Source organism: Phascolarctos cinereus, unplaced genomic scaffold (assembly GCF_003287225.1).
Source record: "Phascolarctos cinereus isolate Bilbo 61053 unplaced genomic scaffold, phaCin_HiC Scaffold_726;HRSCAF=1367, whole genome shotgun sequence".
NCBI lineage: Eukaryota > Metazoa > Chordata > Mammalia > Diprotodontia > Phascolarctidae > Phascolarctos > Phascolarctos cinereus.
The window spans coordinates 136101346-136128669 of record NW_027556098.1 but is presented as its reverse complement, the minus strand read 5'-3'; the positions used below and the strand labels follow the sequence as shown (position 1 = coordinate 136128669).

The 27324-nt window shown below is 40.7% G+C and overlaps 1 protein-coding gene across 5 annotated transcripts in view; it reads left to right on the top strand.

The window, feature by feature from the left end:
- Positions 1 to 27086, top strand: part of PROC (protein C, inactivator of coagulation factors Va and VIIIa) — a 34066-nt gene extending 6980 nt beyond the window's left edge. For 2 of the 5 annotated variants that reach the window (XM_020967161.2, XM_078146790.1), the window contains 8 exons: positions 9148 to 9234; positions 10257 to 10417; positions 12541 to 12565; positions 13123 to 13233; positions 15037 to 15177; positions 19308 to 19420; positions 20872 to 20989; positions 25927 to 27086. In XM_020967161.2, coding sequence (XP_020822820.1) covers positions 9148 to 9234; positions 10257 to 10417; positions 12541 to 12565; positions 13123 to 13233; positions 15037 to 15177; positions 19308 to 19420; positions 20872 to 20989; positions 25927 to 26507 — 1337 coding nt within the window. In that variant the 3' untranslated portion in view covers positions 26508 to 27086. Of the gene's footprint in view, positions 1 to 7980; positions 8085 to 9147; positions 9235 to 10256; positions 10418 to 12540; positions 12566 to 13122; positions 13234 to 15036; positions 15178 to 19307; positions 19421 to 20871; positions 20990 to 25926 lie in introns of those variants that run through there. The other 3 variants (XM_020967162.2, XM_020967166.2, XM_020967165.2) reach the window with 3 other exon arrangements.
- Positions 27087 to 27324: the final 238 nt, after the last annotated feature.

Below are 27324 nucleotides of genomic sequence, written 5' to 3'. Positions count from 1 at the left end.
TGAAAGATTATCAATAATATGCCCCCATAATATTTGTGAATCCTTTAAGTTTCCTGGGATATAATTCTTCTGAGTCTGGAGACTTGAGCTTACTTAAAGCAGGTAGGTGTTCTATGATTGTCTTCTGTGGGTCATCTCCATCAGACCCTCTAGGGGCGCAGAAGGTGGATGGGGTGGGAGGATAATGTAAATACAAGAATAGGGAAGAATAGTGTAATATAAAGCATATTGGATTTGGGTTCAGGGTTAGGGTTAGGGTTCAAATCCTAGCTCTGACACTTTCTAGTTATATTTCACTGGTCAAGTTATTTAATTTCGCTAAACCTCAGTTCCTTCATCTATAAATAGATAAAATAATATTTGGGATACCATCTGCAATGGCCCTTGTGAGGAATGTGCTTTAATAAATCTGGATTGCTATATAAATGTGAGCTTTTATTATTGTAAAGTTGATGTTATTACTGTTAGGGTCCTCTGACTGACCTCTGACTTCAAGGGTGCCAGAACCTTGGCATCAGCATTCCTAAGCAAATAAGGAAGGTCTCAGAAGCAATATTGGGAGTAACACAGTCATTGCTGTCCTTGTGGCACATTTCATTACTGCCACACCCTTTGAAGGGCTCTGTGCCTAAGGTTTTAGGTAACTCACAGCATGACCTGGCACAAAGGACTCACTAGGTAAACACAGGAATTATGGGAGAGAAATAGATGCAGAATGAAGTTCTTGGGAATATTGCCTGCAACGGTTGATTTGTCATACTCCACCTTTCCCACCCGAAGTGCCAAAGCCAAGCTCTCCTGGCTTTTTTTTAATTATTATTATTATGGTCACATCATTATTAATATAGTCCATCAAATTGGGCAGTCTCTAATTTACTCACATGGTGGTATTATGGTTTCCTCTATTTTATATTAACACAAAATGCTCTCCAATATGCTTCTTGGGTTCATGAATTTCAAGATGTATGTGTCCGTGTTTCTGTCTATCTATTTATCCATCCATCCGTCCATCCATCCATCCATCCATCTATATCTATCTATCTATCTACCTATCTATCCTTATACCTTCTTAATAAACCTTCCTAATTCCTCTCTTCTTCAATTTAGTTGTTCATCTGAAAAAGGTATAATCTTCAATATGATCGTACCAACTTATTCCCAGATATGTTATTTGAGGAAGTAGAAATAGAATTAAAGAAAAAAATATGAAAGAGAATCTGGAACAAGATACACATGGAAGAAATCTGTACAGGAGGTGGTACAACTTTGAAAGCATTAAATAATTATTTATGATAGACTTGAATGTGGTGGTGGGGGGTGATTAGTAGCTAAGTGGCACAGCTGAGAGTGTTGGACTTAGAGCTAGGGAGACCTAGGTTCAAATCATGCCTCAGACACTTACTACCTGGGTGACCCTGCAGAAGTCATTTAACTTCTCTGAGTTTCCTCATTCCATCATCCCCCTCAATGGGGATGATAATAGCGACTACCTCACAGAATTATCATGAGACTAAAAAGAGATATGTAAACGGCTTTGCAAACCTTAAAGTACTGTATAAATGCTAGCTGTTATTATTATTTTATAATTTACCTGTATGGGGATGTGGGTTAAGGAGAAGGGTAATTCTGGGGAAAGATACAAAAAAGATTTTTAGAAATCATGGACAATATTCCAATGGATTTATGACCTCATTGGCCTGGGAATTTCAGTGATATAGATCATAGCCCACACATGCGTGCCTATCCTATATGACTTGTCCATTTCCTCTCAAAAATGAATCACAGGGGCTTCCTTGAGTTTTCCTGTCATTTCAGGGAAATCGGTGGGGCATATACAATGTCCACTGGCTATTCCTCATTCTCGTTATATGACCAGATCATTTTTTCCTCTGCACACATACATCTCCAAGGATATTTCCAAGTAATTTCTGGTTTGTAACATGCTGCAGCCTGCTCATACCTCTCATAGGCCACACCACAGGCATCATTACTACCCGAAAGAGACAATTGAAAGGATGCCAATAACTACCCTACTTTTTCATCTTCATAAAATCTTTAGGAATGATCTGTGCATATATCATGAATATCTTTGACAATAAGATGAAAAGGGAGCAAATTTTCCCAATGACATTCTCTTGGAGACCACATCTTTAGAGTTATACAATTAACTGTCAGTGATGGAAAATACATCATTCTGAGTTTATTGTTTGTTTAATTAGCAAAAAATATTAATTCAGGCACGATGAAACCCCAAGAGTAGTCTCTCAAGCATATTTTAATGTCATACAAAATTTCTTGATAAATTCCACGACAGAAATAACTGTTTGATGACTTCTGATTATTAGTATCAAGTAAAGCATAAAACAGGGAAATATTTGCTTAACAAAAGTGTTTGCTACTTTCACAGAAGATGCTATGTTCAGGGTAAAATTGGAAAAGAGATCTTCTCTAGGCAATGAGGTACTCTCAGTGTTCCTGTTTATGGATGACATTGTGCTGATTGAATCAAGGTCTAGAATGTTACAGGGTTTCCTCATTGTGAACCACAGTTACCCAGATGAGACCACACTGGAAAAACTAAGTACATAAAAAATGTTTAGCGTCTAGACTATCAGAATGTGAAGTCTAGTCCATTTAGTGTATTTGTTCACGTATCTATGACAGTCACTGTAAATTAACAATAAAATGGGTTAAGAATTAAACAGGACAAAGAGAGTGGGCTGGGTAGCATTTGAAAGAGTATGTATTACTTTTAATGATTGTAATTAACTCACAAAAGCCCTCCTTTAAAAAGAAATCTTATTTTTTATTTATAATTGTTTTTGAATTTATCCTTCTCCCAACCTCCACACAGCAGGGATTACATTATTTTTAGCAATGATTTAAAAAGAAAGAAAAAAGTGCAGTTTAATAAAACTAACATTTATCTCATTTGACAATCTATGCAACATTTTACATCTGTAGTTTCCCACCTTTGCAGAGAAGTGAGAGAATTCATTTCCTCAATTTTTCTCTGGGATCAAGCTTGGCCATTATAATTGCACAGTGTTTAGGTTTGTATTTTGGTTCTTTCCATTTACATTCTTGTTAATGCTGTTTTTTTGGCTCTACTTATTGCATTCTGCATCAATTCATATATCTTCCCATGTTTCTCTGAATTGTTCATATTCATCTCTTTTTACAGTACATTCCATTGCATTTGTGTAACACAATTTATTTAGCCAGTCACTAATCAATGGAAACCTTCTTTTCTTCTAGTTCTTTGCTACCACAAAAAGAGCTGCCGTAAATATTTTTTTATACATAGAGTCCCTTTTACTTTTTCTTTGGTCTCTTTAAGGTATTGTTCATCATTAATTTGCAGTGTCTGTCATAAATATATGTACTAATACACCCTCCAAATGGACTAGAGTTCACATTATAGTAGTCTGGACAATAATAGTGGGATCACTGGATCAAAGGATATATACAGTTTAATAACATTTTGAACGTAGTTCTGTATTGCTTTCCCTAGAATGATTGTACTGGTTCACAGCTCAACAAATAGTGTGTTAGTGTACCTATTTTCCCATATCCCCTTCAGCATTTGTCATTTTCTTTTTTTTTTTGTGACCTTAGACAATCTAATGGGTGTGGGGTGGTACCTCAGAGTTGTTTTAATTTGCATTTCTCTAGTTATTAGTGATTTAGAGCATTTTTTCATATGTCAAACTGGGTGGTGGCAGGGTATTCATTGGGCCACCATAATCTTTCCCAATATAGACCATGTGAACAAATCCAGTGTCTGTGAATTATTTTGCTTCCTTTCTCTTCAAGAGGTAGAATTTATAGCCTTCTCATACAAATTTCACTTGTCTGTTGATTTGTTCCTTGGGTAAATGTCAGAAATGTGGTGCTATGTCACTGGACAGAGGAGGCAATAGACACCAGGCTTTGGAAACAAGGGGGTAGGCAGTCAGGGTGCAATAATAAGTGTAATAATATGGCCTGTTCAGTGTTCTACAGGGATTTGGGGTGGTAGAGAGGGGACGGGTACCTGGGTGACTAAGAAGTAGGAAGAACAGCTCAAATTCAGTACAAGTTGAATAAAAGAGAAATATAGACCTAGTTTAGTTGTTGGAAGAAGACTTTAAAAAGTTGTTGTTGTTTGTCCTTCATTTTTAAAAGAAGTTTAAAATGTTCTTTTTAAACTTGATGTGGTTTCAAATATTACAATACTTACAAATGTTACAAATTGTGATAAAAATGCCTTTATCCAGAATATTAAAATCAAACCAATGTTTATCAAAATTGTAATAGTGGGTAGTACAGGTAAAGCATACATACTGAAAATTTCCTTCTTTCACAGGATAATTCAATTCTGTACCCTAAGTCAGATTTATTCTTGACTTGAAGGACTGCAGAGTCCCTCAGTTTAGTAAATGTGTGTCCTTCATTTTCGAAGAGGACCAATAACATCACAGATTATGTCTTAACGTGTGCATGAATTGGATGTAAGTGAGGCAAAGTTACACAGTCATCAGCCTCACACTCCTAGAGTCATCAAAGTCCATTGGCAGGACAAAAGTCAAGAGGACTGGTGATGGCTCGGGATGCAATGGATGACCTTGGTGTGTCTTTGCTGTCTGACCAAACTCTAAGCACTTGCCAGGACCCGACTTAGCCACCTTCAGGGCTGCTGGAACAAATTGTTCTCATCTACCCATTCTATTGGGAAAAGTCTTCACATGCTTGGAGTAGACATTCCTCTAACTCACGATGGCTTTGAGGCCTGTCAGTTACTTTCAAACTGGTTTCCCCATCTGCAGAGATAGTTTACCTGGGTGTGGCCACTATGTGTGCTACAGCTTCTTGGAGCCACAGATGAGAGCTGAGTGAAGGTAGACACCAAAGATGGATGTGCAGCCCTCAAAAGGCTTGGCAAGCCCTCAACTAGAGGTATGAGTTCTCCCGAACATTCCATATACCCCTATAATAATATAATATAATAATAATAATATGAATAGCTAGTAAGGCATAATCTGGTGGCTAAAGTTATATATCAGAAGCTCTCTAATTTTCATGGACTAACAGATCATAACCTTGCACTGCAAATACTGATCTTAGAATATTCTCAGGTCAGTCAGTCAGTTCAATTAGTCAACAAACATTTATTTAGTCCTTACTCTGTGCTAGACACTTGTGCCAGTGCTAAGGATACAAAGAAAGGTAAAAATGCTGCTCTTGCCCTCAAGAAGCTCACATAGCAATAGGGATGACAGCATATAGATGGCTATGATGTACATAAAGATATATACGGAGTAGAGGGAAGGTAGTCAAAGAGGGAAGACACTACTACCAGAAGGAAGGCACTACAAATGGAGGAAAGGAGGACTGGTGGGAGGGAAGGATGAAAAGTCTCTTGCAGAAGGGGAGATTTGAGATGTGTCTTGAAGGGAGCTACAGAAGCTAAGAGGTGGAGGTGAAGATGAGGACGTTTCAGGCCTGAGGCACGTGCCAAAGGAATGAAATTGGGAAATGGAGTGTCATGTGCAAGGAATAGGAAGTGGGCCAGTATAGCTGTATTGTAGAATGTACTGAGGGAAGTAAAGTATACAAAATTGGAAAGGCAGGAAGAGCCCAGGTTGTAAAGGGTTTTAAATGCCAGGGGATTTGTATTTGATCTTATGGAGCTACAGTAGTTTACTAAGTTGGGATGGCATATGGGGACAGGATGGTGATATGGTCAGTACTGTGCTTTAGGAACTCACTTTGATAACTGAGTAGAGGATGGCTAAAAGTGGAGATGAGTGAAGGAGACCAATTGAACTATTGCAATAGTTCAAGTGAGAACTGGTGAGTGCCTGGACCAGGGTAGGAGGGAGGAGTGTACTTACGTTGTAAAGGTAGAAATAATAAGATTTGACAAGAGATTGGATGTGTGGGAAGAGTTCAAATGAGTAGTTCAGGATGACCTTGTGGTTGTGAACCTGAGTAAAAGGGAGGATAGTAGTGATAGGAAAATTGGGAAGAGGGAGGGGATTGGGGGGAAAATAACAAGTTCTATTCTGGACATATTGAATTTAAATGCCCATTGGACATCCAATTTGAGATGTTTAGAAGGCAGTTGGTGATACAAGACTGGACTTAGGAAAGAGATTAGGGCTGAATAAACAGATCTGGGAACCATCTGCATAGAGAGGATGAATGAACTCACAGGAGCTGATGAGGTCACCAAGTGAGAGTATGGAGGGAGAAGAGAGCCCAGTACAGAGCCTTGGGGGACACCTATGGTTAATGGTAATGATACGGATGAAGATCTAGCAAAGAAGACCAAGAAGGAGCAGAAGACGGTAGGGAGAGAACCAAGAAAGAATAAAATCATGACTACTTAGAGAAGAAGGAGTGTCCAGGAGGAGATGGTGATCAGGGGTCTGAGGCTGCATAGAGACTAAGAAGGGTGAGAACTAGAGAAGTTAACCAGTAAATTATACAGGAACCAGACTATTCATTATCGTAGATGGAACCATTGGCCATAATTTCCTGGACATAGCATTGATCTATAAAAACTTAAGAACAACCCAAAATTCTCATAACCTCCAAATCAATTTGAATGGAAAGCTTTCAAAGTATGAATACCTCACTGAGGAGATCAAAATCACATGGGAAAGAATGAAGTACATATCATCACTGTTGCCCTGCCTGCTACCAGAATTGTATGAAAGGTACTGTTAATGAGTTTACATTTTCCATCCTAATAATTTTATTCTGTAAAATGAGCTGAAGAAGGAAATGGCCACTCCAGTATTTTTGCCAAGAAAACCCCACATGGGGTCGTAAAGAGTTGGACATGACTGAAAACAACTGAACAACAACAATAACAATTTTATTAAATTGTGAAAAACAGTTATTTTTATTCACCTGTGCAGCAGGGCTAGAGGAGATTAAATATGAAGGAATAGCAGCAGGTTAGTGACAGGTTCCAGAGTGGTTTCTATCTGAACCTAATCAATTGATCAATCAATAAACATTTGTTACACATGTATCACGTGCCAGACACTGTGCTAAGTGCCAAGTGCTAAGCCCTTAGAAAAAGATGAGAAGAATGTCAGAACAACTCACATTTACACAGTGCTTTAAAATTTACAAAGCATTAAGTGAGATATCTATAAACCATTTAGCACAGTGCCTAGCACATAGTAGGTGCTGTATAATTGCACTTCCTGTCCCCCAAGTTGAGGAGGTTAAGTGACTTGCCCCAGATAGATAGCAAGTGTTAGAGGCTGGATTTGAATTCCTGATTCTCAGCCCAGAGCTCTATCTATTGTGCCACCTAGTTTCTTCCACAATAAAGAACATTTCTACAGCACTTCAAGGTTTACTAAGTGCATTTCTCCCAACAACCTTCTGAGGTGAGTATACCCATTTTATATCCTGCAACTTTGCTCAAGTTGTTAATTATTTCAATTAGTTTTTTTAGTTAATTCTATAGGATTCTCTAAGTATACCATCATTTCATTTGCAAAAGTGGTAGTTTTCTTTCCTCATTGCCTATTCTAATTCCTTTGATTTCTTTTTCTCCTCTTGTTGCCATAGTTAACCTTTCTAGTACAATATTGAATAATAGTGGTGACAATGAAGTATGCCCATTTTAGAGATACAACTCAGGAGAGATTAACTAATTAATTAATGCTCAGGAGAAATTAAGTGATTTGTCCAGGATCATAGGGCTAATTAGTGGTAAAGCTAGAATTTGAACCAGTCTCTTCTGTTCAATTCAACAGATATTTATAAAATACCTAGATGTATGTAAAACACTATGCTACTCTGCTAAGTACTAGAGAGATAGGTAAATAGACACAAGGACAGACAGACAGATGGACAGACAGACAGATAGATAGATACTAGGTATAATCTATACCTAAAAATGACCAATCCAATTAGTGTGGGTTCAGTAATGTCAGTGTCCTTTTGTTTATCTGTGGAGAGGAAAACCTTAGTGCAACAGTGATGAGTAAATATTTGAGGTTATGGATTAACTCAGGCAGCTGAGGCTATCATGGCGACAAGAAGACGATACCGCCAGTCTTCCACTGCCCACATCTGTAAGTTCTCCCCAAATGATTTCTAACTCTTTAAAGTAAGATATATGAAATGCAAAACATAGAAAGGAAAGTGTGAGGGGAATAAAAGACAGGGCGGGAAACGGAGAGCACCAGAGGATGAGAGAGCAACGTAGAAAAAAGCGTAGCTGGAGATCGAAGCTCAATATTCTGGGGATCTTCATAGGCTGGGTAACCCACCTGGATCAAGGAAGGCATCCAACTTTTGAAATGAAGGGGGCACACTCGGAAAATGAAACAAGGTTCCCAGAATGAACTAGACTAAGTGGTTAGTTGACACTTCTATAATAATGGGTATTCAAAGGAACCAAATGTCACTCATTCTGCTTTGTTATGGATTCTATTAGGAGTATTCCTTTCCCTAAGAAGTAGAGCAGGCCTAGAAGAAGCCCTAGGACACAAAGAAACTTGAGACTTAGAACTAGGACCTGCAGCTTTCTGGCAGAGCTATTCCTGTGTAGGTGAATAGTTGGTGGTGGGAGGGTTGCCAAGGTGGGGAGAGATTTGGGTAGGTCTTTCCCTAAAAGGTACAGCTCTCTCTGTACAAATCTCACCATGTGGTCTTCCTTCACCTTCCTCTTTTACCTCCTTTCAGTTTTAAATCAGGTAAAATCAGGTTAAAGTGAATATCAAAAGCAGACTTGAAGGGGGGAAAGAAGTCAGAAAAGGGAAAATGCCACTATAGGGGTATGCACAGAATTGGAGGGGGCAATCCCACTCAACTCAACTTGGTTATTGTTGGGGTATATGAATCAGCAGTCTTTTGCAAGAGTTGAAAGCAAGAGTTAAAAGATTTGTTTCAGTTGCTCCAGTGATCTGTCGTTCTGAGTCATGGCCTAGTAGACTGGGGACCTTCAAAGAATGGGCCAAGTGCCATCACCTCAATGCTATAACTTAGGAACAGTTCTGCCACCCAATTAATAATTCTGATGTTTTGCCCCTTTGAGATGTGACCTCAGTGCTTCAATGGCTTTTCTAGGTAGGATGGTTGGGAATGGAAGGGGGTGGAGGAGAGAAGGGAGCTTTTGTAACTCATTTTTGCCAGGTGTCAGTTCTTTCAAAATGTGGCGACTTGTGAGCTTTTTGGTGTTTGTGGCCTCCTGGTATTCACTCGGTGGACAAGCCAACTCAGGTAAGGGGTAACAGATTCTCATCCCAGAAACAGATACAGATGTAACCTTATGCAGTAACCCAAATTCCCTGGAACAGTGACAGGGTATGATGATGAGAACGAGAATGAGAATGATGAATAATAATTATAGTCCCTTGCATTTGTACCATGCTTTATGTTTCCAAATCAATTCCCAGAGTCAGAGTAGGAAGGGCTTCAGCAGGATTCTGGTCCAGCCTGTACCTGGACAAGAATCCCCTCTCCATTCCTGAGAGGTGAGCATCTAACTTGTGTTGAAGACCTCCAGTGATGGGGAATCCACTATTTGCTGAGGCAGCAAATCCGCTTCCAGCTACCCACTTTTGGAGAGTTCTAAATCTTAGGTCTTCTGTCATAGACTGTGAGCTCCTTGGGGCCGAGGACTGGTTAATTTTTGTCTTTATATGTGATAGATAAATGTGAAGTTAACTGACTAGAAGTGAAAAGAACACTGAACTGGGAAGCTGGATGTCTGAGTTCTAGTCCTTCCCCTATGCCTAATACACAGCTCTATACAAAGAAGATGCTAAGTAAATTTTAAGTGAATGTTAAATGTTGAAGCTGTTATAGTCCCAGCCATGAATAGAGTTTGCCATCTAATTAGGAAAATCAAATATACATACTGGAAAATTTAGGGGAAATGAGGAGACTAGCCTGACATTTTCTCCTTCTGATATCTACTTTGGGGCAGAGGAAAGAAATAAAAGGGATACTGGTTGCCAAAAGGGCAGATTTGTGTCCATCACAGGAAGGACAAGAATATTCTGAAAAGGGAAGCTGGGAATGGGTATGGAGGGAGACCAAAGGAATTCTGTAGACTTCACAGTTTTGCTGATGCCAGTTCTGGGTGATCCTAGACATGTATCACCACCCACCCTCATGCTTATAGTACTGCAGAGTGGTAGAAGCCCTGACTTCAATGCCAGGATTCAAATATAGGATTACCCAGCCTCTTCTCCTACTCATGCTATCCCTTCTGCACCCACCCCTCCCGCTTTCTTCAGTGTTCTCTAGCAGTAAGAAAGCCAACCAAATCCTGAGGATTCAGAAGCGAGCTAATTCGTTCCTGGAAGAGATTAAACCTGGCAACTTGGAGCGGGAATGCAATGAGGAGATGTGTGACCTGGAGGAAGTCCAGGAGATTTTTTCAACTCGGGAAGAAACAGTAAGTTGGGATTGGAATATGCCATATCCTTTAGCAGATGACCATTCGTTATAAGAGGGTCTGGGCTGAGAAGGAATCAAGCTCGGAGCCAAGTTAGATGACGAGTGGATGTCATTCTGAACCTAGAATAGATGCTACTTCCTACACAAAACCCTTTCCTGATTACTCTAGTTGTTACTGCTCTCATGCCTTCTCCTTCTCTTCTCCTTCTCCTAGGCAGCTGGGTGCTGCAGTAGATAGAATGCCTGTCCTGGAGTCAAGAAGTCCTGAGTTCAAATCCCTCCTCTGATATTTACTAGCTATGTGACTCTGGGCAAGTCACCTTACCTCTGTATGCCTCCATTTCCTCATTTGTAAAATGGGGATGATGATAATAGCACCTACTGCCCAGGGTTGTTGTGTGGATCAAATAAAGTAATAGTTGTAAAGTGCTTTGCACAGTGCCTAGCATAAAGTAAGTGCTTAAAATGTTAATTTACTTCTCTTCTTCAAATTACTCTATACTTATGTTCTTCTTCAAATTACTTTAGACTTATTTATTTGAGTACATACTGAATGTCCAGTAGAATATAAACTCCCTGAGGGCAAGAACTTTCCTTGATGTATATTTTTTTGCTTTGTTTTTATATCTCCAGGGCCAAGCACAGTACCATACACATAGAAATCACTTAATGTTTACAGGATTGACTTAGAATCTTGGAGATGCTCTCTCTCCCCCTCTCTTCCTCTTGCTCTCTCCTTTCTCTCTCTCTCCTTTCTCTCTCTCTCTCTCTCTCTCTTCTCTCTCTCTCTCTCTCTCTCTCTCTCTCTCTCTCTCTTTCTCTCCCTCTTTTCTATCTCTCTTTCTCTCCTTCTTCTCTCCCCCATCTGTGTCTCTGTCTCTGTTTCTCTCTTAAACTTCTGCAGGAGGGAGATCTTTATACCCAATCTTCCATTCCCTCCTGCTGGCTACACCCAGAATGGAAGAAATGGATCTCTCTCCCCTCCACTGCTCCTGGTAGACAAGTAACCGGGTCATTTATCCTGGGTAGCTAGACTACAATTTGGATGATTCTTTTCTTCCAAAGGGCCCCAGTCCAGTTTCAGATATCATTTTATTTTACTGTAGAGGAGTTAGGACTTCTCAATTTCCAGAGATAGAAGACTGAGGCCCATTCACATTCAAAGGAAGTGGCTCCCCCAAGACCATTCAATCAATGTCAGTCTGAGGTCCCCACATGCCTCCCATCCTTTACCAGCAGAGTACTTCCATGTCTAGAGACCGTGTAGCTCAGCTCCTAGGCCAGGAGAAAGTTCTCAAACAAAGATTCTCCTTTCTCTGCTTTCTGGAGAAAATGCAGGAGGGAATGTTTTGGGAGAGTCTTAAGGACAGTCTGACCGGTCAGAAAGGAACAGAAATAAGGGAGTTGATTGGGATCTTGGAAGGAGGATGAAGAGAATGGATAGATATCTGAAGCACTTCCCTGTAGGAAGGGAAGAAGCATTTATTAAGCACCTACTATGTGTCACACCCTGTACTAAGCCCTTTACAAATATCATCTCATTTAATTCTTGCAACAACTTTGGGAGGTGGGTGCTATTATTATTCCCATTTTATAGGTGAGGAAACAGAGGCAAATAGAGGTGAAGCGACTTGCCAAAAGTCACAAAGCTAGTGTCTAAGGCTGGATTTGAATTCAGTTCTTCCTGACTCTAGACCTAGCCTACTAGCCACTGTCCTAACCAAGCTGCTTCTAATTTGTCCTTGTCGTAAGTTTATGGTGGTCCCTAGGACAAAGCCTAGAGAGTAGGATCTAGAATTTAAGCAGAAGGTAGCACAAGCCACAAATGTCTCCTTAACATTTGTGGTTGGGGTCTGGGTAGCCCCATGTTCAGAACGGGAAAATTGAGGCCAAGGAGAACTTATTTGCCCTGTGACACAGTACTGGCCACCCTATGCTTGTCTTATTGACACAGCAGCATTTTCCCCACTTCTGACTTAGTCTGGGCCTGTAGGCAGATGTGCAAACATTGCTGTTCTGGGAAGAAACCAGGACTGAAAGGCAGACAGGTTTACCTACATTTTCTGCATTTGTCTTGATTCCCTAACCCTCCACTAAAACTTGTGTTTCTTCCCTTCACAGTTAGCTTACTGGTCAAAGTATGTGGGTGAGTATCAAATTTTCTATTGTGACTTTTGCTATTCCATTCTAGGCCAACAGACAGTCTTTCACATTTATTTCTTCTGGGTTCCTCCAAGCTTTGCCTGATTTTTAAGAAAAATTAGGACAAACCACCACTAGGCTTATTCTATTTGGAGATGAGAAGTAGATTTCATAGCTTTTGGAGACCTATCCTCAGAATATCTGATTCTGTGACTGTATCTGGCCCATTAAACCAGACTTACAAATGAACACAGAGTATTCTTGGTCCCAGAGCAGCCCAGCCCATTTTCCTAGCCTTAAGGAAAACTACTTATTCTTTAGTCACATTCACACCATGTTTTAGATCTGCAAAAAGCCTTGACAACTGGCCCTCTCTGGGGCATCTTTAAGAACTTGGGTATGTATTCTCTCTCTCTCCAAAATGTGCCAAGCCTATCAGGATTAAATCAAGCACTAGGAAATTGGCCAAACCTGGGAGGATAAAGAAAAGACTGGTTGTTTTATGAACAATCTGCCCCACCTCATTATTCTCCCAACTCCCATCCTCTAAATATCTTCCAGATGGAGACCAGTGCGATCCCCATCCCTGCCATAACGGGACCTGTATCGATGGTATTGGTAGTTTTCAGTGCATCTGCACAAAAGGCTGGGAAGGACGCCTTTGTGGGCATGGTAACTCTCAGAAGTTTATCTTTGATTTCTTCTCTTGACTAGTGGCCCACTGTGGTAGGTCACAGTAGCATTTGTTCAGTAGAACTGGGAACCTCCAAACAGGAGAGGGGTTAGGGCTTTCTGTAGCAAGACCAACTCCAGTCCTTTTTCACCCCAAGTACTTCTACAATTAAGTTTCAATTTCTTCTCAGGGACAACTGCTCTTTCTAACTAAAACCTGCCTGCTTTCCTCAGACATTTCAGAGAAGGATGATTAGGATTGTTAGTGTTTGACTTAGGAAGTCAGAGAACATGTTTGGGGTGAGGGGAACTTAGCATGGAGAAAGGGGTTGGAGGCAGGGACAGTGAGCTGAAACAAGGCCTGAGGGGGGTGAGGCAACAAGCTTGGCCAGGGCACAGAGTGCATATTAGTGATGGAGATTGATGAGAGTGGCTAAATAGAATGTAAGCTTCTTGAGGACAAGTACTATTTGTCTTGGCAGCCCCAGTGAAGACACAGTAGGTGCTTAATAAAAGCAGGAAAAGATCATAGGGTTTAGACCTGGAAGGCTCTCTCTCTCTCTCTCTCCCTCTGTGTGTGTGTGTGTGTGTGTGTGTGTGTGTGTGTGTGTGTGTATACATATATATATATATATACACACACACACACACAGACATATATATATATACACACACACACACACAGACATATATATATATACACACACACACAGACATATATATATATATACACACACACACACACAGACATATATATATATACACACACACACACAGACATATATATATATACACACATACACACAGACATATATATATATATGCACACACATACACAGACATATATATATATATACACACACACACACAGACATATATATATATACACACACACACAGACATATATATATATATATGTCATCTAAGGAAACCCTCTCATTTTACAGATAAAACTGAGGCCTAGAGTGGTGAAATAAATTGTTTGAGGTCACACAGGAAGCAGATGATAAGAACTAGGATTCCAACCCAGGTCTCTGGCTCTAAATTCAACCTTCTTTCCTCCTGGTGCTTGTTGATTTGCAAAGTAGGCTCTTTCATAGGCTCACAGCCTTACAGTAGGGATTCTTAACTTTTCCTGTGTCATGGACCCCTTTGGCAGTCTGGTGAAGCCTATAGACCCCTTCTCAGACTACTGTTTTAAAATAATTGAAGGAAATGCTAAATTTCACTCAGAGAGTAAAGAAAATAAAGATGTAATTTTTCCCCCATCCAAGCTCACAGACCCTTTGAAATCTGTTCATGGGGAGCTGTCAATGGATCCCAGGCGAAGGAACTCTGCCTAGAGCTAGAAGGAAACTCATGTCATCTATTCCAACCCCCCATTTTGCAGATTAGGAAACTGAGGCCCAGGAAGGGTAAGAAACTTGCCCCAAAATCACACAGAAAGCAAGCATCTGAGGTAGGATTTGAACTCAGGTCCTGTGGTTCTAGGATCAGGATTCATTCTGCTATATGATGCTCATTGAATTAAACTGAGAATTAGATTCTTTTCTTGGCATAGGCTCTCCCTGAGCATCTGGGAGGGCCGGCATTGGAAAGGCATTTTTCCAGTTTTGTGAAATTGTATTTATCAGTGTTGCCATCATCTGTTTGTTAATACATCCCCTCAGGGATATATCAGGATTGGAGATTAGGGGTAAAAACCTGCTTTCTCTTTTCTTCCCTCATAACCACTCCCATTTCTGAGTGTTGGGAACCTCCAGAGCCTGACTGATTAAAGTCTGGCTCTTGTTCCTGTCCCAGAGGTAAACTACACCAACTGCTCCGTAAACAACGGCGGCTGTGTTCACTACTGCACTGAGGACCTCGAGAATCAGCAACGCTATTGCAGCTGTGCCCCTGGATATCAAGAGAGCGACAACCCTACAGAGTGTAAACCTGTTGGTGAGTAAACAGTTGGTGAGTTCCCCTGTTAGGGAGCCAGAAATGGGATTAGGCAAACCAGAGGGAGAATATCCAGGGTCTTTTATTCAGACAAGAAAAGAGAAGACTAAGGCAGAACTGGATCATGATAGGTGAATCATGGGGAGAACTAGCTATAATTTTTGGCTCCATCACCATATAAATATGTCACTCCACTGAGGGCCAACTCAAGCAAATTAGAAGTCAGTGAAGTGTGTTTGCCTTTGGCATTATCCTACTTCTCTTCTCCTTTGTTCTGGCCTACATCTTCCTTGAGTGCCTTTCTTACATTCTATTCCTTCAGGAACTTGCTCTCTACTGGCTATCAAATAGTCCATGCTAAGGTGATAGCCCATAATGACTTGAGGCAGGAATTCTTAACCTGGGATTATCATTCCCCATAAATAGATTAAAAGGGGTCCATATACTTGGATAGGAAAAATGCACTAACCATTAAGTGAAATTTAACATTTCCTTCAATTATGAATGTAAAACAAACATTTTTCTGGGGAGACCACAGGCTTTACCAGGGTGCTAAAGGGGCAAAGAATCCCTGGATTAATGTGTTCCCACCCCCTAGGAGCATCCTCACGCTTGTAAAAGGCCCCAGAAGTGAAAAGATGGGGGGAATAGTTCTAATAGTGGAAGCTCAGGTATCAAAGACAGGTGGCGGGGGGACACATTTTGGCAAGGAGTTGAGTACCAAGTGCCTTGGGTCCCCCACTTCACAACAGGAGCTTTGTGAATCCTCTTCCTCTTACCTGCACGAGGTTAGAGTTTGGAATTGTCAAATCTAATTGATCATAGAGGCTCAGATGAGATAACATTTGTGAAGTGCTTAGCACAATGCCTGGCACATAGTAGGTGCTTAATAAACACTTTGTTCCCTTCCTTCCTTCCTTCCTTCCTATAAATTTCATTATGATCTGATATCAGTGAGGCCAAGGTTGTGGGTTTGATTCTGGTATGAGATAGTTCATTCAATCATTCAACAAATAGCTAGTTATTTAGCCACAGGTTGACTCACCCCTTCTTCTCTCCCCCCTCCTAGTCTGTGCTTTCTCATCCCTATCCCCATCCCCATCACAACTCCTTAAAGAAAAATTCTCTCCTCCTTTCTTCCTATCTCATCTTTCTTTCTCCTTCCCTCTTTTCTTTTTCAACATTGTCACAATATAATCTTTCCCACCATCATCTAGATGTTCTGAGAAATATACCCTGGGTATCTCTCTATCAGCTCAGAGTTCCTTTGCTCCTTAAAATGCATAACCTATGCCCCTTTATCTGTGTTATGGATCTTAAGATCATAGATTAGAACTGGAAGGGACCTTCAAAATCAATTAGTCCAACTACCTCAATTTCAGATGAGGAATAACAACAATAAAGACAATAACTATTATTATGTTTTCCCCTGAGTACCTCACATGGATATTTTGAAGACCAAATGAGAAAATTGTGCAAAACAAAAAGTGTTCTAAGACTCTGAGGTATAATAACTATTGCTACTATGAGTATTTCTGCTACTATCATTAGTCATACCCTCCTAGAACTAGAAAGGACCTAATGAAATCATGAATTAAGATCTTTGCTTCTGGGGAGGACCACCTGTGAAATATAAATGGTAAGATTAAGAATAACAGCATCGCAAAATTACAGAATTTTATACTTGGAAGGGCATTCAATGCTCCTCTACCTAACCCCTACCTCCTACTTGAAGACTTCCAAAGATGGGGAGCCTGCTACCTTCCTAAGTGCCACTTTTGGGTTATTCTAAGCTGAGGAAGTTTTCCTGACTTCAAGGCTAAATTTGCTTCTTTATAGCTTCTACCGTTGCTTCTGTTTCTGCCCTCTGGGGCCAAGCAGAACAATCCAATTCTTTGCCCTAATGACCTCTTTTTAAATACTTGGATACAGCTGCTATGTTCTTTGAATCTTCTTTTCTCCAGGTTAGACATATGTAAGTCCTTCAATCAATTCTCATACCACTTCTTTTGCTAGATATTCTTTATGAATCATCTTTAATGATTCATTTTAGTGTAACAAGAAAAACCAGCTGCCACTGGAAGAAGGAGACAAGAAGAGGACACACACCCTCTGGCTTCACTGTGGACGGCTATATGTGCATAGTCCTGATAGAGCCTAATCTCCAAAAAGAGGAGTCAGGTTCTTTTGTTTTGCTCTCTGGCCCTTTATGATGTTCCCCTCAAAATCTCAGGTAGAATCACTTAAACTTATCTGGCTTATGTTTGGGGTCTCCCCAAAGGGAGAACACTCAAGGTACAAAGCCAGGTACAGGACAGCTATTTATTCCTTCTACACAAAAGACATTTTTAATAAATACAAACACCACAAATGCTTATTGGCTGAAACACTAGTAATAACATCATTATCATTACACTCTCTGGAGAAGTTAGGACAAACATCAGAATAAGAAGTAGGAATTGATAAATAGGCATTTTGTATTTTACCTCAGTCTTGCACTGTCCAATCAATACTCTCCAGGTCTATGCCTTCTTGTAAGCCTTTTAGGAGATGAGCTCATCTTGCTGTTAGTCATACTTCTGATTCTGGAGCTCCTCTTATTGCCAGTCAGCTCTTACTGAACTCTGATCTCTTGAAATCACAAGGTTGACTCTAAGACTGGAAGTATCCATTTCTGGGTCATTACTTAATCACTCATACCCAGGAAAGAAACAAAAAGGTATAGAGGCCCAGGCTCAGCTCTTCCATCCCTACTTTAGTTGACAAATGTTTGCAGTTTGCCATTTCTGCTGAGGTAGGGAGAAGGGTGACCTCTCCCCTCCCCTGCCCCTCACCTCTCACAGAGAGCCCAGGGAGAGCAACTCGCCACCCAGGAAAGTCAAAGGAAGAGAGTGAGTTGGAAGCTCTCTCTCCTTTTTAAATGACACAGCACTTCACCTCCCTGTGGCGGGAAGTCTAGAGGCAGGGTTTTTTGCGTCATACCAAGGCACCAAGTCTTTTCAGCACTGAGCCATATAATGTCCTGGAAGTGCCCAGGGCACAAGCTCAGTACTCCATCAGTTGGACTCTAGGAAGGCCAGTCCATTCTTTTTTAGGGGTGGGGATTGCTGCCATTTAATTTCCATTACACTAGGATTTTCTGGGAATCACATGTAAACTCACTGCCTACAATTTTCTGACCATGTTTTCTTCTTTTTTTTAAAAAAAAGAATTAGGACATTTATCTTCCCCATCACTCATTTTCCATGACCTTTCAAACATCAGTGACAGGAGCTCAGCAATCACTACCTGCCAGTTCTTCCACCTGGACAAAGTGACTAGAATTCATCAAGGACAATAATGTGCTCTCTTACTATCTCCTGACTTACCTTGGATATCAACTTCCTGTTGGTCCATTTTCATCCTATTATTTCCAGGACAAAGGAAACAGAAATAGAATAGAAATATCGAATGGCCCACCTTCTCTCTGTTGTCTTCAGGCTTTCTTTGGTGTCTCATCTCAGAAGGAGCATCCCTTCTACTTAAGCACAATTGTCTTTAAGGCACATTCTTGCTCTTGAGCCTCTGTATGGGCTGCTCCCCATCCTCAGAAGCTCTTCCTGCTTCTCCTCTTAGCTAAATCCTTCCCCATTCCCCTTGAAAATTTGGCTCCAATCTTACCTCTTCCACAAAGCCTTCTCAGACCACAACAATCCAAGGCCTTAATTGTTCTCTAATTTTTATGTATTTATGTCTTGTGATTGAAAATTCCTTAAAGTCTAGGACCATGACTAATCCTATATCCCCCACAGTATCTAGGATAGAACAGGGCATATAGTAGCTTTTATTTTTTATTGACTAGAGTGCTTACTGTTGGTTAACTAACTGATCTCTGTAAAGAAACAGTCATAGTCATAAAGTATTAGGATTGGAAAGGACTTTAGAGACCCCTTATCCAAATGAGGAAGTAGAGGATGTAATTTACCTGAGGTCACACAACTAGGGCAATATCACCAATAAATCCGTAGGAAGGAGGTGACTATGATAGATGGAAGGACCTTAGCCTAGCCAAATGTTTCTGTAAAGGGCTCTTTGTGACAGAGTAGGTCGCCTATTTGACTTATCATTGACATTGTCCTCTCATTTTCTAGTCAATTTTCCATGTGGGAAACCAAAGGTGAAATACCCAACACCCAATTTCGAAGAACTACGAATTCGAATCTCAGGGGGGAAACCAGCCAACAAAGGTGACAGCCCGTGGCAGGTAAGAAAGAACATGTCTCCATTGAGGATTATAACCATCTTTTATTTGGTCATTCATTCAAAAATTTCTCAAGTTTTTACTACTACTACTACTACTACTACTACTACTACTACTACTACTACTACTACTACTACTACTCCTCCTCCTCCTCCTCCTTCTCCTCCTCCTCTAGCATTTAATAGCACTTTAAGGTTTGCAAAGAACTTTACAAATATTATCTCAGTTTAAAAAATATTATCTAATTTTATCCTCACAACAATCCTGGGAGGTAAGTTCTATCACTGCCATTTTACAGACAAGGAGAAAGGCAGATAGGTGAAATAATTTGCCAAAGATCACTTAGCTAGTAAGTATCTAAGAATAGATTTGAACTCCTGTCTTCAGGTCCAGGGCTCTGGACTACACTAGTCCATTATACCACCTAGTACAATAATACGCTGTATAATACCCTGTGGGGACAACATGAATAAAACATGGTCTATGCCCTTGTGGAGCTTACAGTCTAATTGAGGTTCTAAGGAACAAAATAAGTACCCAGGTGGGATACATATAGAGATAAGAGTTACACAGAAAAATAGCTTCTGCCTGGTGACTTGATGATCTTAGTTTAAAACATATTGAATTCATGGAGATGATGAGACATCCAAGTAGAGATGTCTAGAAAGCATTTGGAAATCTGAGTCAAGTATAGAGAGAGGGGGTTGATAAATCTTACATTGGTAGAGTAATTAATTAGTATCAATGACAGCCCCTAGAAATGCAGGTGGAGCTATCTCAAGATATATTAATGTGAAATTAGCAAAATTATCAAGGATAATATTCTTAAAAAGATGAAGATAAAATTATGAAATCTGACAACTTTGAAATATCCATTAAGTGCATGTAAGACAATGGATTCACTGAGAAACAGAAATAATTTTTCTAGAGGAGAGTAGACAAGTTCCAAAACTACTCCTCTAGAAGAATGCTTGGAAGTTTTGGAAACAAAAATAGTGGATCTGGGTGGGTGGTGGGTTGGGTGTAACAAAACTCAGAGTGACAACTTAAGTGTTAAATTATTAATGCTCCCTAAAAAGAATATGTCCCAGAAATAATTTTTCTTAAAAGGAACAGACAACGTGGAAACTCAGCGGATGCTTAAAGGGGTCAATCCCAAATTCAACCCACCTAAGCACATCATCACCAAGCTCCAAGATTATAAGGACAAGTAGACTGTTTTGTAAACAGCCAAGAAAGACATTATGTGTCAAAAATGAGGAATAAGAATACTAGAATATAAAAAACTAAAAATTAAAGTAAACTGGACTTCACTACCAAAGCAGGTACTCCACAAAACTGAATGTATTCTTCAAAGACAAAATGGCCTCATTTTTTTCTCATCTGCCAAATGAGTGGGTGAATTATCTCTAGTATTCTTTCCATCTCTGAATCCTATCAACTCTTTGTTTCAGGTGATACTGTTGGACTCCAGGTCAAAGTTAAAGTGTGGGGGTGTCCTTATTCATTCTTCCTGGGTACTGACTGCAGCCCACTGTGTGGAACATCCAAAATACCTTAGAGTAAGACTTGGTAAGGAAATCACACATGGCCTCTCTGCTTGTGGTGGTGAAGGCAGGCTTGGTGGATGGGAGAGATTGGGAAATATCCAATCATGTTCCATCAGAATATCTGATATTTAGGGGATTATTCCAGGTTCCTTTTCACTTACTTCTAGGATTCTCCATGAGTTTTTATAAATTTCTGTGTTTCTGTGACCCTGTGTCTCCAAAGTCAGACAACTGCTAAAGAGATAATCAGTGATTTTTTCTAAGACTTTCCTTGGGAATTTGAACTATTTTTATTTTTATAGGGATTGGGGGAGAGGAAGCAGTAGTGGTTTGAATTTCCAGGGACAGCTTATTTCTGTGTAGATGCCCAAATGCCTTTGAAGAAGTAGTCTATCCTTGAAAAGGATTCACTAGGATCCAGACCAAGGCTAGCAGTTCATCAAGGAAGGGTGACTGAATCTGAGTCACATTATCCCATCTAGTTCCCAGAGGCAATGATCAGGGCATGAAGCCATCTCAGTGGTACTCCTGACTTGCCCTAGCTAACTGTATGGTCTCCAGATGTTACCTTGTCTAGTTAAACAAGTGTCCTCTAGCAGTATTTTCCTGTATGAAATGGTAGTGTAACGTAATGAAAAGAATGTGGGAGTATGAGGTGTCTGAATTTTACAGCACTTACTATTCATGTAACCACTTTGTACCATCACATAGTACCATTGTGATGTAAGGGAAAAGGAACCAGAAAATCTAGTGCCATTTACTAGTTTTGTGACCTGAGGAACTTAAGTCTTTCTAAAATCTAGGTTCCCCATGTAAAATGACAATTGTAATAACACCTGCCCTATACATAATCCCTTATGTTGAAATATTGATAATTGAGGTGGTAGAATGCTCTGTCAGATACTAGACTTCTATTTTGCAGTTAAAACCATCTATAGTCATTGTTTTCTCTTTCTCACTTCTTGGCCATATTTCAACCCCCTGGATTTCATCCTCACCAACATGATTGCAACTGCTCTCTCCAAGGTGATAAATGATTTCATTACTAAATCCTTGGCCCTCGTTCTCTGTGTACCTTGGCCCAGATTACTTAAAGTCTTTGTGTATCTCAGTTTCCTCTTCAATAAAATGGGGAAAAATAATTATTGCCCTGCCTCCTTCAAAGGGCTATTATAAGGATCAGAACATCTTTTTCAAGTGTGAAGAGCTGGACAAATGTGAGTTAGGTTGGTGACAGCAGGAACAATCCCCCAGTGAGGGACCCCATGAAAGATGAAGGGATCACATACTGTCATGGAGTCATAGGGTTAGAGCTGGAAGGGACTTTAGACATCATCTAGTCTACCTCCTTCATTTTATAGATGGGAAACTAAGGCCTAGAGAAGGAAGTGACTTGTCCAAGGTCATATATGTAGCAGAACCAGGATTCAAATTCAGGGTTTTTTTTTTTAATTCAAAATCTGGGGCCCTTTTCACTATACTGCAAGTGGCACATAGGGTCACGGATTTAGAATCACAAAGGATTTGAGAGGTCATTGAGTCCAACCCTCTCATTTTACAGATTAAGAAACTGAGGGTCCAAGGGGTTGTACAAATAGTGTCAGGGCTGGGCAGAACCCAGGTTCTCTGCTGCCCAAACCAGCATTCTTTCCACCATAAGAGAAGGGGGGGAGGGAACACTGCTTGAAAAAGTGACAGCATAGGAGAGCTCCACTATAAAAAGACTTCATAGTTTCTACATGGGAACATTATGAGTGAAATAATAAGAGGCGATGTGTTTTTATGGAAGGAACGCTGACCAGAGTGGATGCCAAGAGACCTGAGTTCTAGCCCTGACTTTGCAACTACCCATGCAAACACATGTGTGCAAACACTGGAATTCAGTTTAATTTCTTTAGACCTCAGCTCCCTCATCTAGAAAATCAGGGAAATGGACTTGAGCTCTAAGGTTTTTAATTTGTGATTCAGTGTCATTCTGTGAAACATAATGATCCCCTAATGTCCAAATCCACTATAATTCAGATAATCTATAGGGAGAATGCTAGTCTATCCTCTTGCCTTTTGAAAGAATTTCACTGGATTATTGTTATTACTCACCTGAGATGAGCAGCTCAAAATGGGGAAAGGAAGGATGATTTGATTTAGAGCTGCAGCCAGGGACTGGTCTAGAACAGGTGATCTAGAACAACTCCCTCATTTGGCAGGCTTAGAGAGGCTCAGTGATTTACCCAGTGTCTCCCAGGAAGTAATTGGCAGGCCAGGGATTGGAACCCAGGTCTCCTTTTTTCCTTTTCTTTCTTTCTTTCTTTTTTTTTTTAAGGCAATTGGGGTTAAGTGACTTGCCCAGGGTCACACAGCTAGTAAGTGTTAGTGTTTGGTATGAGGCCAGATTTGAACTCAGGTCCTTCTGACTTCAGGGCCGTTGCTCTATCCACTGTGCCACCTAGCTGTCCCAGAACCCAGGTCTCCAGGCTCTAAATTCATTGCTCTTTCCATCATAGCACAGAGCAGACCCAGAAAGTGAGCACTTGTGGGAGTGATTCATTCCTCTCATCCTTTGAATTCCTTGAACCAAAGTTTGCTCTGTGGGAAAAGGAGGGGGAGATGAAGTAACTGCATTAAGCATATTTCACCTCCAGGATGCCAAATGTGTTAACCGAACATTTACTGAACCCTCATTATTCATGTGAGACCCTACTGAGCTCTCTGGGTAATAGAAAGATAATCAGATTAGAATCAGGCCCTGGTCTTGAGGAGAATAATGGTTTAAATTTGAGAGACTGGGCATACCTTCATAAAGAAATTACCAATACAAGACAGTATATAAATATATGCCAAATAAACCCTACAGACAAAAACTGCTGTAGAAGATCATGGCTGCTCACAATTTGTTCTTCTGAACCTTGTTCTCAGTATTGCTTCTTCCAGGTGCCTGGTGGGCCTCTTATGTCTGCCCTGCCTAGATAGTGAACATCCCATGTTCCAAACTTGTCTTCTTAGCTCCCTCCCCATCAAGACTCCCATTTGCTCAGCCCACTGATTTCAAAAGTCTGATAAGCTAATTCACAATAAGACGTTAATTATTGACCTCTGGCTGTGTTAACCTCCCAAGGATATTTAGATTTTAAAAGAGGCTATACTCGGAAAGATGATTTGGTGCAGCCCACATTAATTTGTTCAAGCTCCAATTTGCTAACTGACCCACAGGTCTAGCAGACTGGGATACCACCTGGGTAAAGGGGGTTTGGGGAAGTTTAAGTATATTTTCATATGAATGAATTGCTCCACATAATGGGTGGAAATATTGTTAGGACAGAAATTCTCCCAGAGAAGCCTTATTCTCAGGATTCTGCAGAGTATAGTTTGGGAGATGCCTCCTTAACTCAACTAAATGGATCTATAATGATGAATTTTCAGGCACTGTGATGGTCTAGCAACTGGTAAATATTTAGGTGATGGGGCTTCCCCACTACAGCCTGAATCAGTCCAGTTGGGTTCCTCCTACTTCATGTTCCATCTCTTTGTCTTTGGACAGGCTGTGCCTTATGCCTGGAATGTACTTCCTCAGGTCTGTCTCTTGGAATCTCTGGATTCCTTCAAAGCTCTGCCCAGGTGCTCCTTCCTACACAAAGCTCATCTTGATCTCCAACCCTCCCCTTAATTGTTAGCATTCTCCCCCTCCAACTAGATTTTTTGTTTACTTGTATTTATTCTTTATTATATATATATGCACGTATATTTATACAAATACTTTGTATTTACACATGTGTGGACATGTTCTTCCCTGCCCAACACAATATAAGCTTCTGGAGATCGGTGGTAGGTTCTGTGTCTGTCTTCCTACTCCCAGTGCCTAGCATATATGATAGGTGCTTCATAAATACTTGTTGAATGAATTAATCAAACACCTACTCAACTTGAACATAAGGATGACCCTCTGTATGTGTGCTTATGGAGAAATTCATAATAGCTAACACTTATATGGTACCTGAGGTTTCCAAAGCACTTTACAAATATGATCTCATTTTCCCCCTTTATAACAACCCTGGGAGGTAGGTGCTATTATTATCATCCCCATTTTACAGATGAGGAAACTGAGGCAGAAAGAGGCAAAATGATTTTCCAAATTACAGAGTTAGGCAGTGTCTGAGCCTGGATTTGAATGCAGATTTTACTGACTTCAGGTCTAGCACTCTATCCACTACTCCACTTAGATATTTGTAAGATTGAGAAGTAGGAGGAGCAGAAGAGATCATTTAGAGGTGTTAAACTTACTGCTTGTGGGCAGCATGCGATCCACACAACTCCCTAGTGCAAGAACCAGATTAAACTGTAATTGGGGTGGCAGCTAGGTGGAGCACCGGCATTGAAGTCAGGAGGAACTGAGTTAAAGTCCGTCCTCAGACCAAACACTTGACGCTTACTAGCTGTGTGACCATGGGCAAGTCACTTAACCCTAATTGCCTAAAAAAAATTAAAAAAAACCCCTGTAATTGGGAAATGTTTAACAAAATAAAAATACAGTACAACATAGATAATGTCAATTTGTGGTTTTCTAAGACAAAATGAGGCCCCAGGGATCTGTTTCTATTTGAGTTTCACACCTTCTAGACCTAGCTTCTTTTTTCTCAGAAGAGAAAACTTTGATCCACAGAGCATAATTGAATTGCTCAAGGTTATACAACTAGTAAGTAGCAGAGTCTGGATTTAAACCCTGGCCTTCAGACTACAAATCCAGGGCTCTTTGCACTAATTTAGACTAGAGACCCTAATCCTGGTCTCTTTTTTGTATGAGTGCTTGCTTGTTTATTTCTCTCTGTGGGAGTAGTCATTTCCTCTGCTTTCTTCTGAAAGCCTGGGGGAAGGAGAGGAGTGGAAGAACAGTTCGTGAGTCCATTTGTGCTTTTTATTCTCTCTCTCTCTTTCTCTCTGTCTCCTTACCTCCCTGCCTCATGCCAGGTGAATACGACATCCGGCGGTATGAGAATTCAGAGATGGATTTTAACATACAGAAAGCTATTGTGCACCCAAACTATACCAAAAGTACCTCAGACAATGACATCGCACTGCTGTATCTGGACAAGTCCGTTGTCTTCTCCAAATACATCCTGCCCATCTGCCTTCCCAACTTGGGACTGGCCCATCGAGAGCTCATGAAGGAGGGGACAGAAACAGTGGTAACAGGCTGGGGACGTCAGTTTGAAGAGTCCAGGAACCGCACCTATACCCTCAGGTTCATCAAAATCCCCCTAGCCTCTTACACTAAATGCTCTCAAACCATGCAGAACAGCATCTCAGAGAACATGCTCTGTGCAGGAATGCTTGGTGACACCCGAGATGCTTGTGAGGGGGACAGTGGGGGGCCCATGGTTACCGAATTCCGAGGTACATGGTTCCTAGTGGGCCTGGTGAGCTGGGGAGAGGGCTGTGGGCGACCAGACAACTTTGGCATCTACACCAAAGTCAGTCAGTATCTTCACTGGATACATGCCCACATCAAAGCAAAAGAACTGTTGTCAAAGAGTAAGTCAGCATCTTAGTCTCTTGAAGGACTCAGTGGAGTTCAGAGCCCGAAGTGAGATATGGGGCCATCCACTGGCATTAAACAGAGTGCAAATCTTGCCCACATCCACCCTTAAGTGTGTCCTCGTTTTTCCCTCAGTCTGTGATAGCTATTAAGTACCTCTTACAGATAGAAAGGAGATGTCCCATAGAATAGAAGATATGGACCTACCTCTCATCAGGGGCACTGCCATGTAGTCATGGCAGACAGCATCTACCTACACATGCAGCATCTCCAGACAATGCCTTTGACTTGGCTTCCTTCAAGACTCAGATCAAATGCCACCTGCTGCAGGGGCCTTTTCTGGTCCTTTCATTCATATGAGCCTTTCATTTTGAGGTTTCCTTCCTATTATTCTGTACGTATCTTATTGTCTCTATTATTTACATGTTGCCACCGTCCATTAGTATGTAAGCTCCTTGAGGGCAGGGACTGTTGTGTTTTTGCCTTTCTTTGTATCCCCAACACCCAGCACACTGCCTGGAAGATAGCTGGATGATAATAAACATTATTAATTAATTAAGCTTAATAAATGCATTATTGATGGAAAACAGAATGAGGTGATGTGAAGAGCACTGGGTTTGGGGTTGGGATGGCCTCGATTTTAATCTTGGGCTCTACAAACGATTACCTATGGGAAAGCGAGCAAATTATTTCACTTCTCCAGACTTCAGTTTCCACATCTATAAAATGATTGGATTGAACTACATTATTTCTAAGGTCCTTTTGAGTTCTAAATCTGACGGCTAGAGCATAGAAGTAATTACAATTTGACGACTTACAGGTGGACCCTG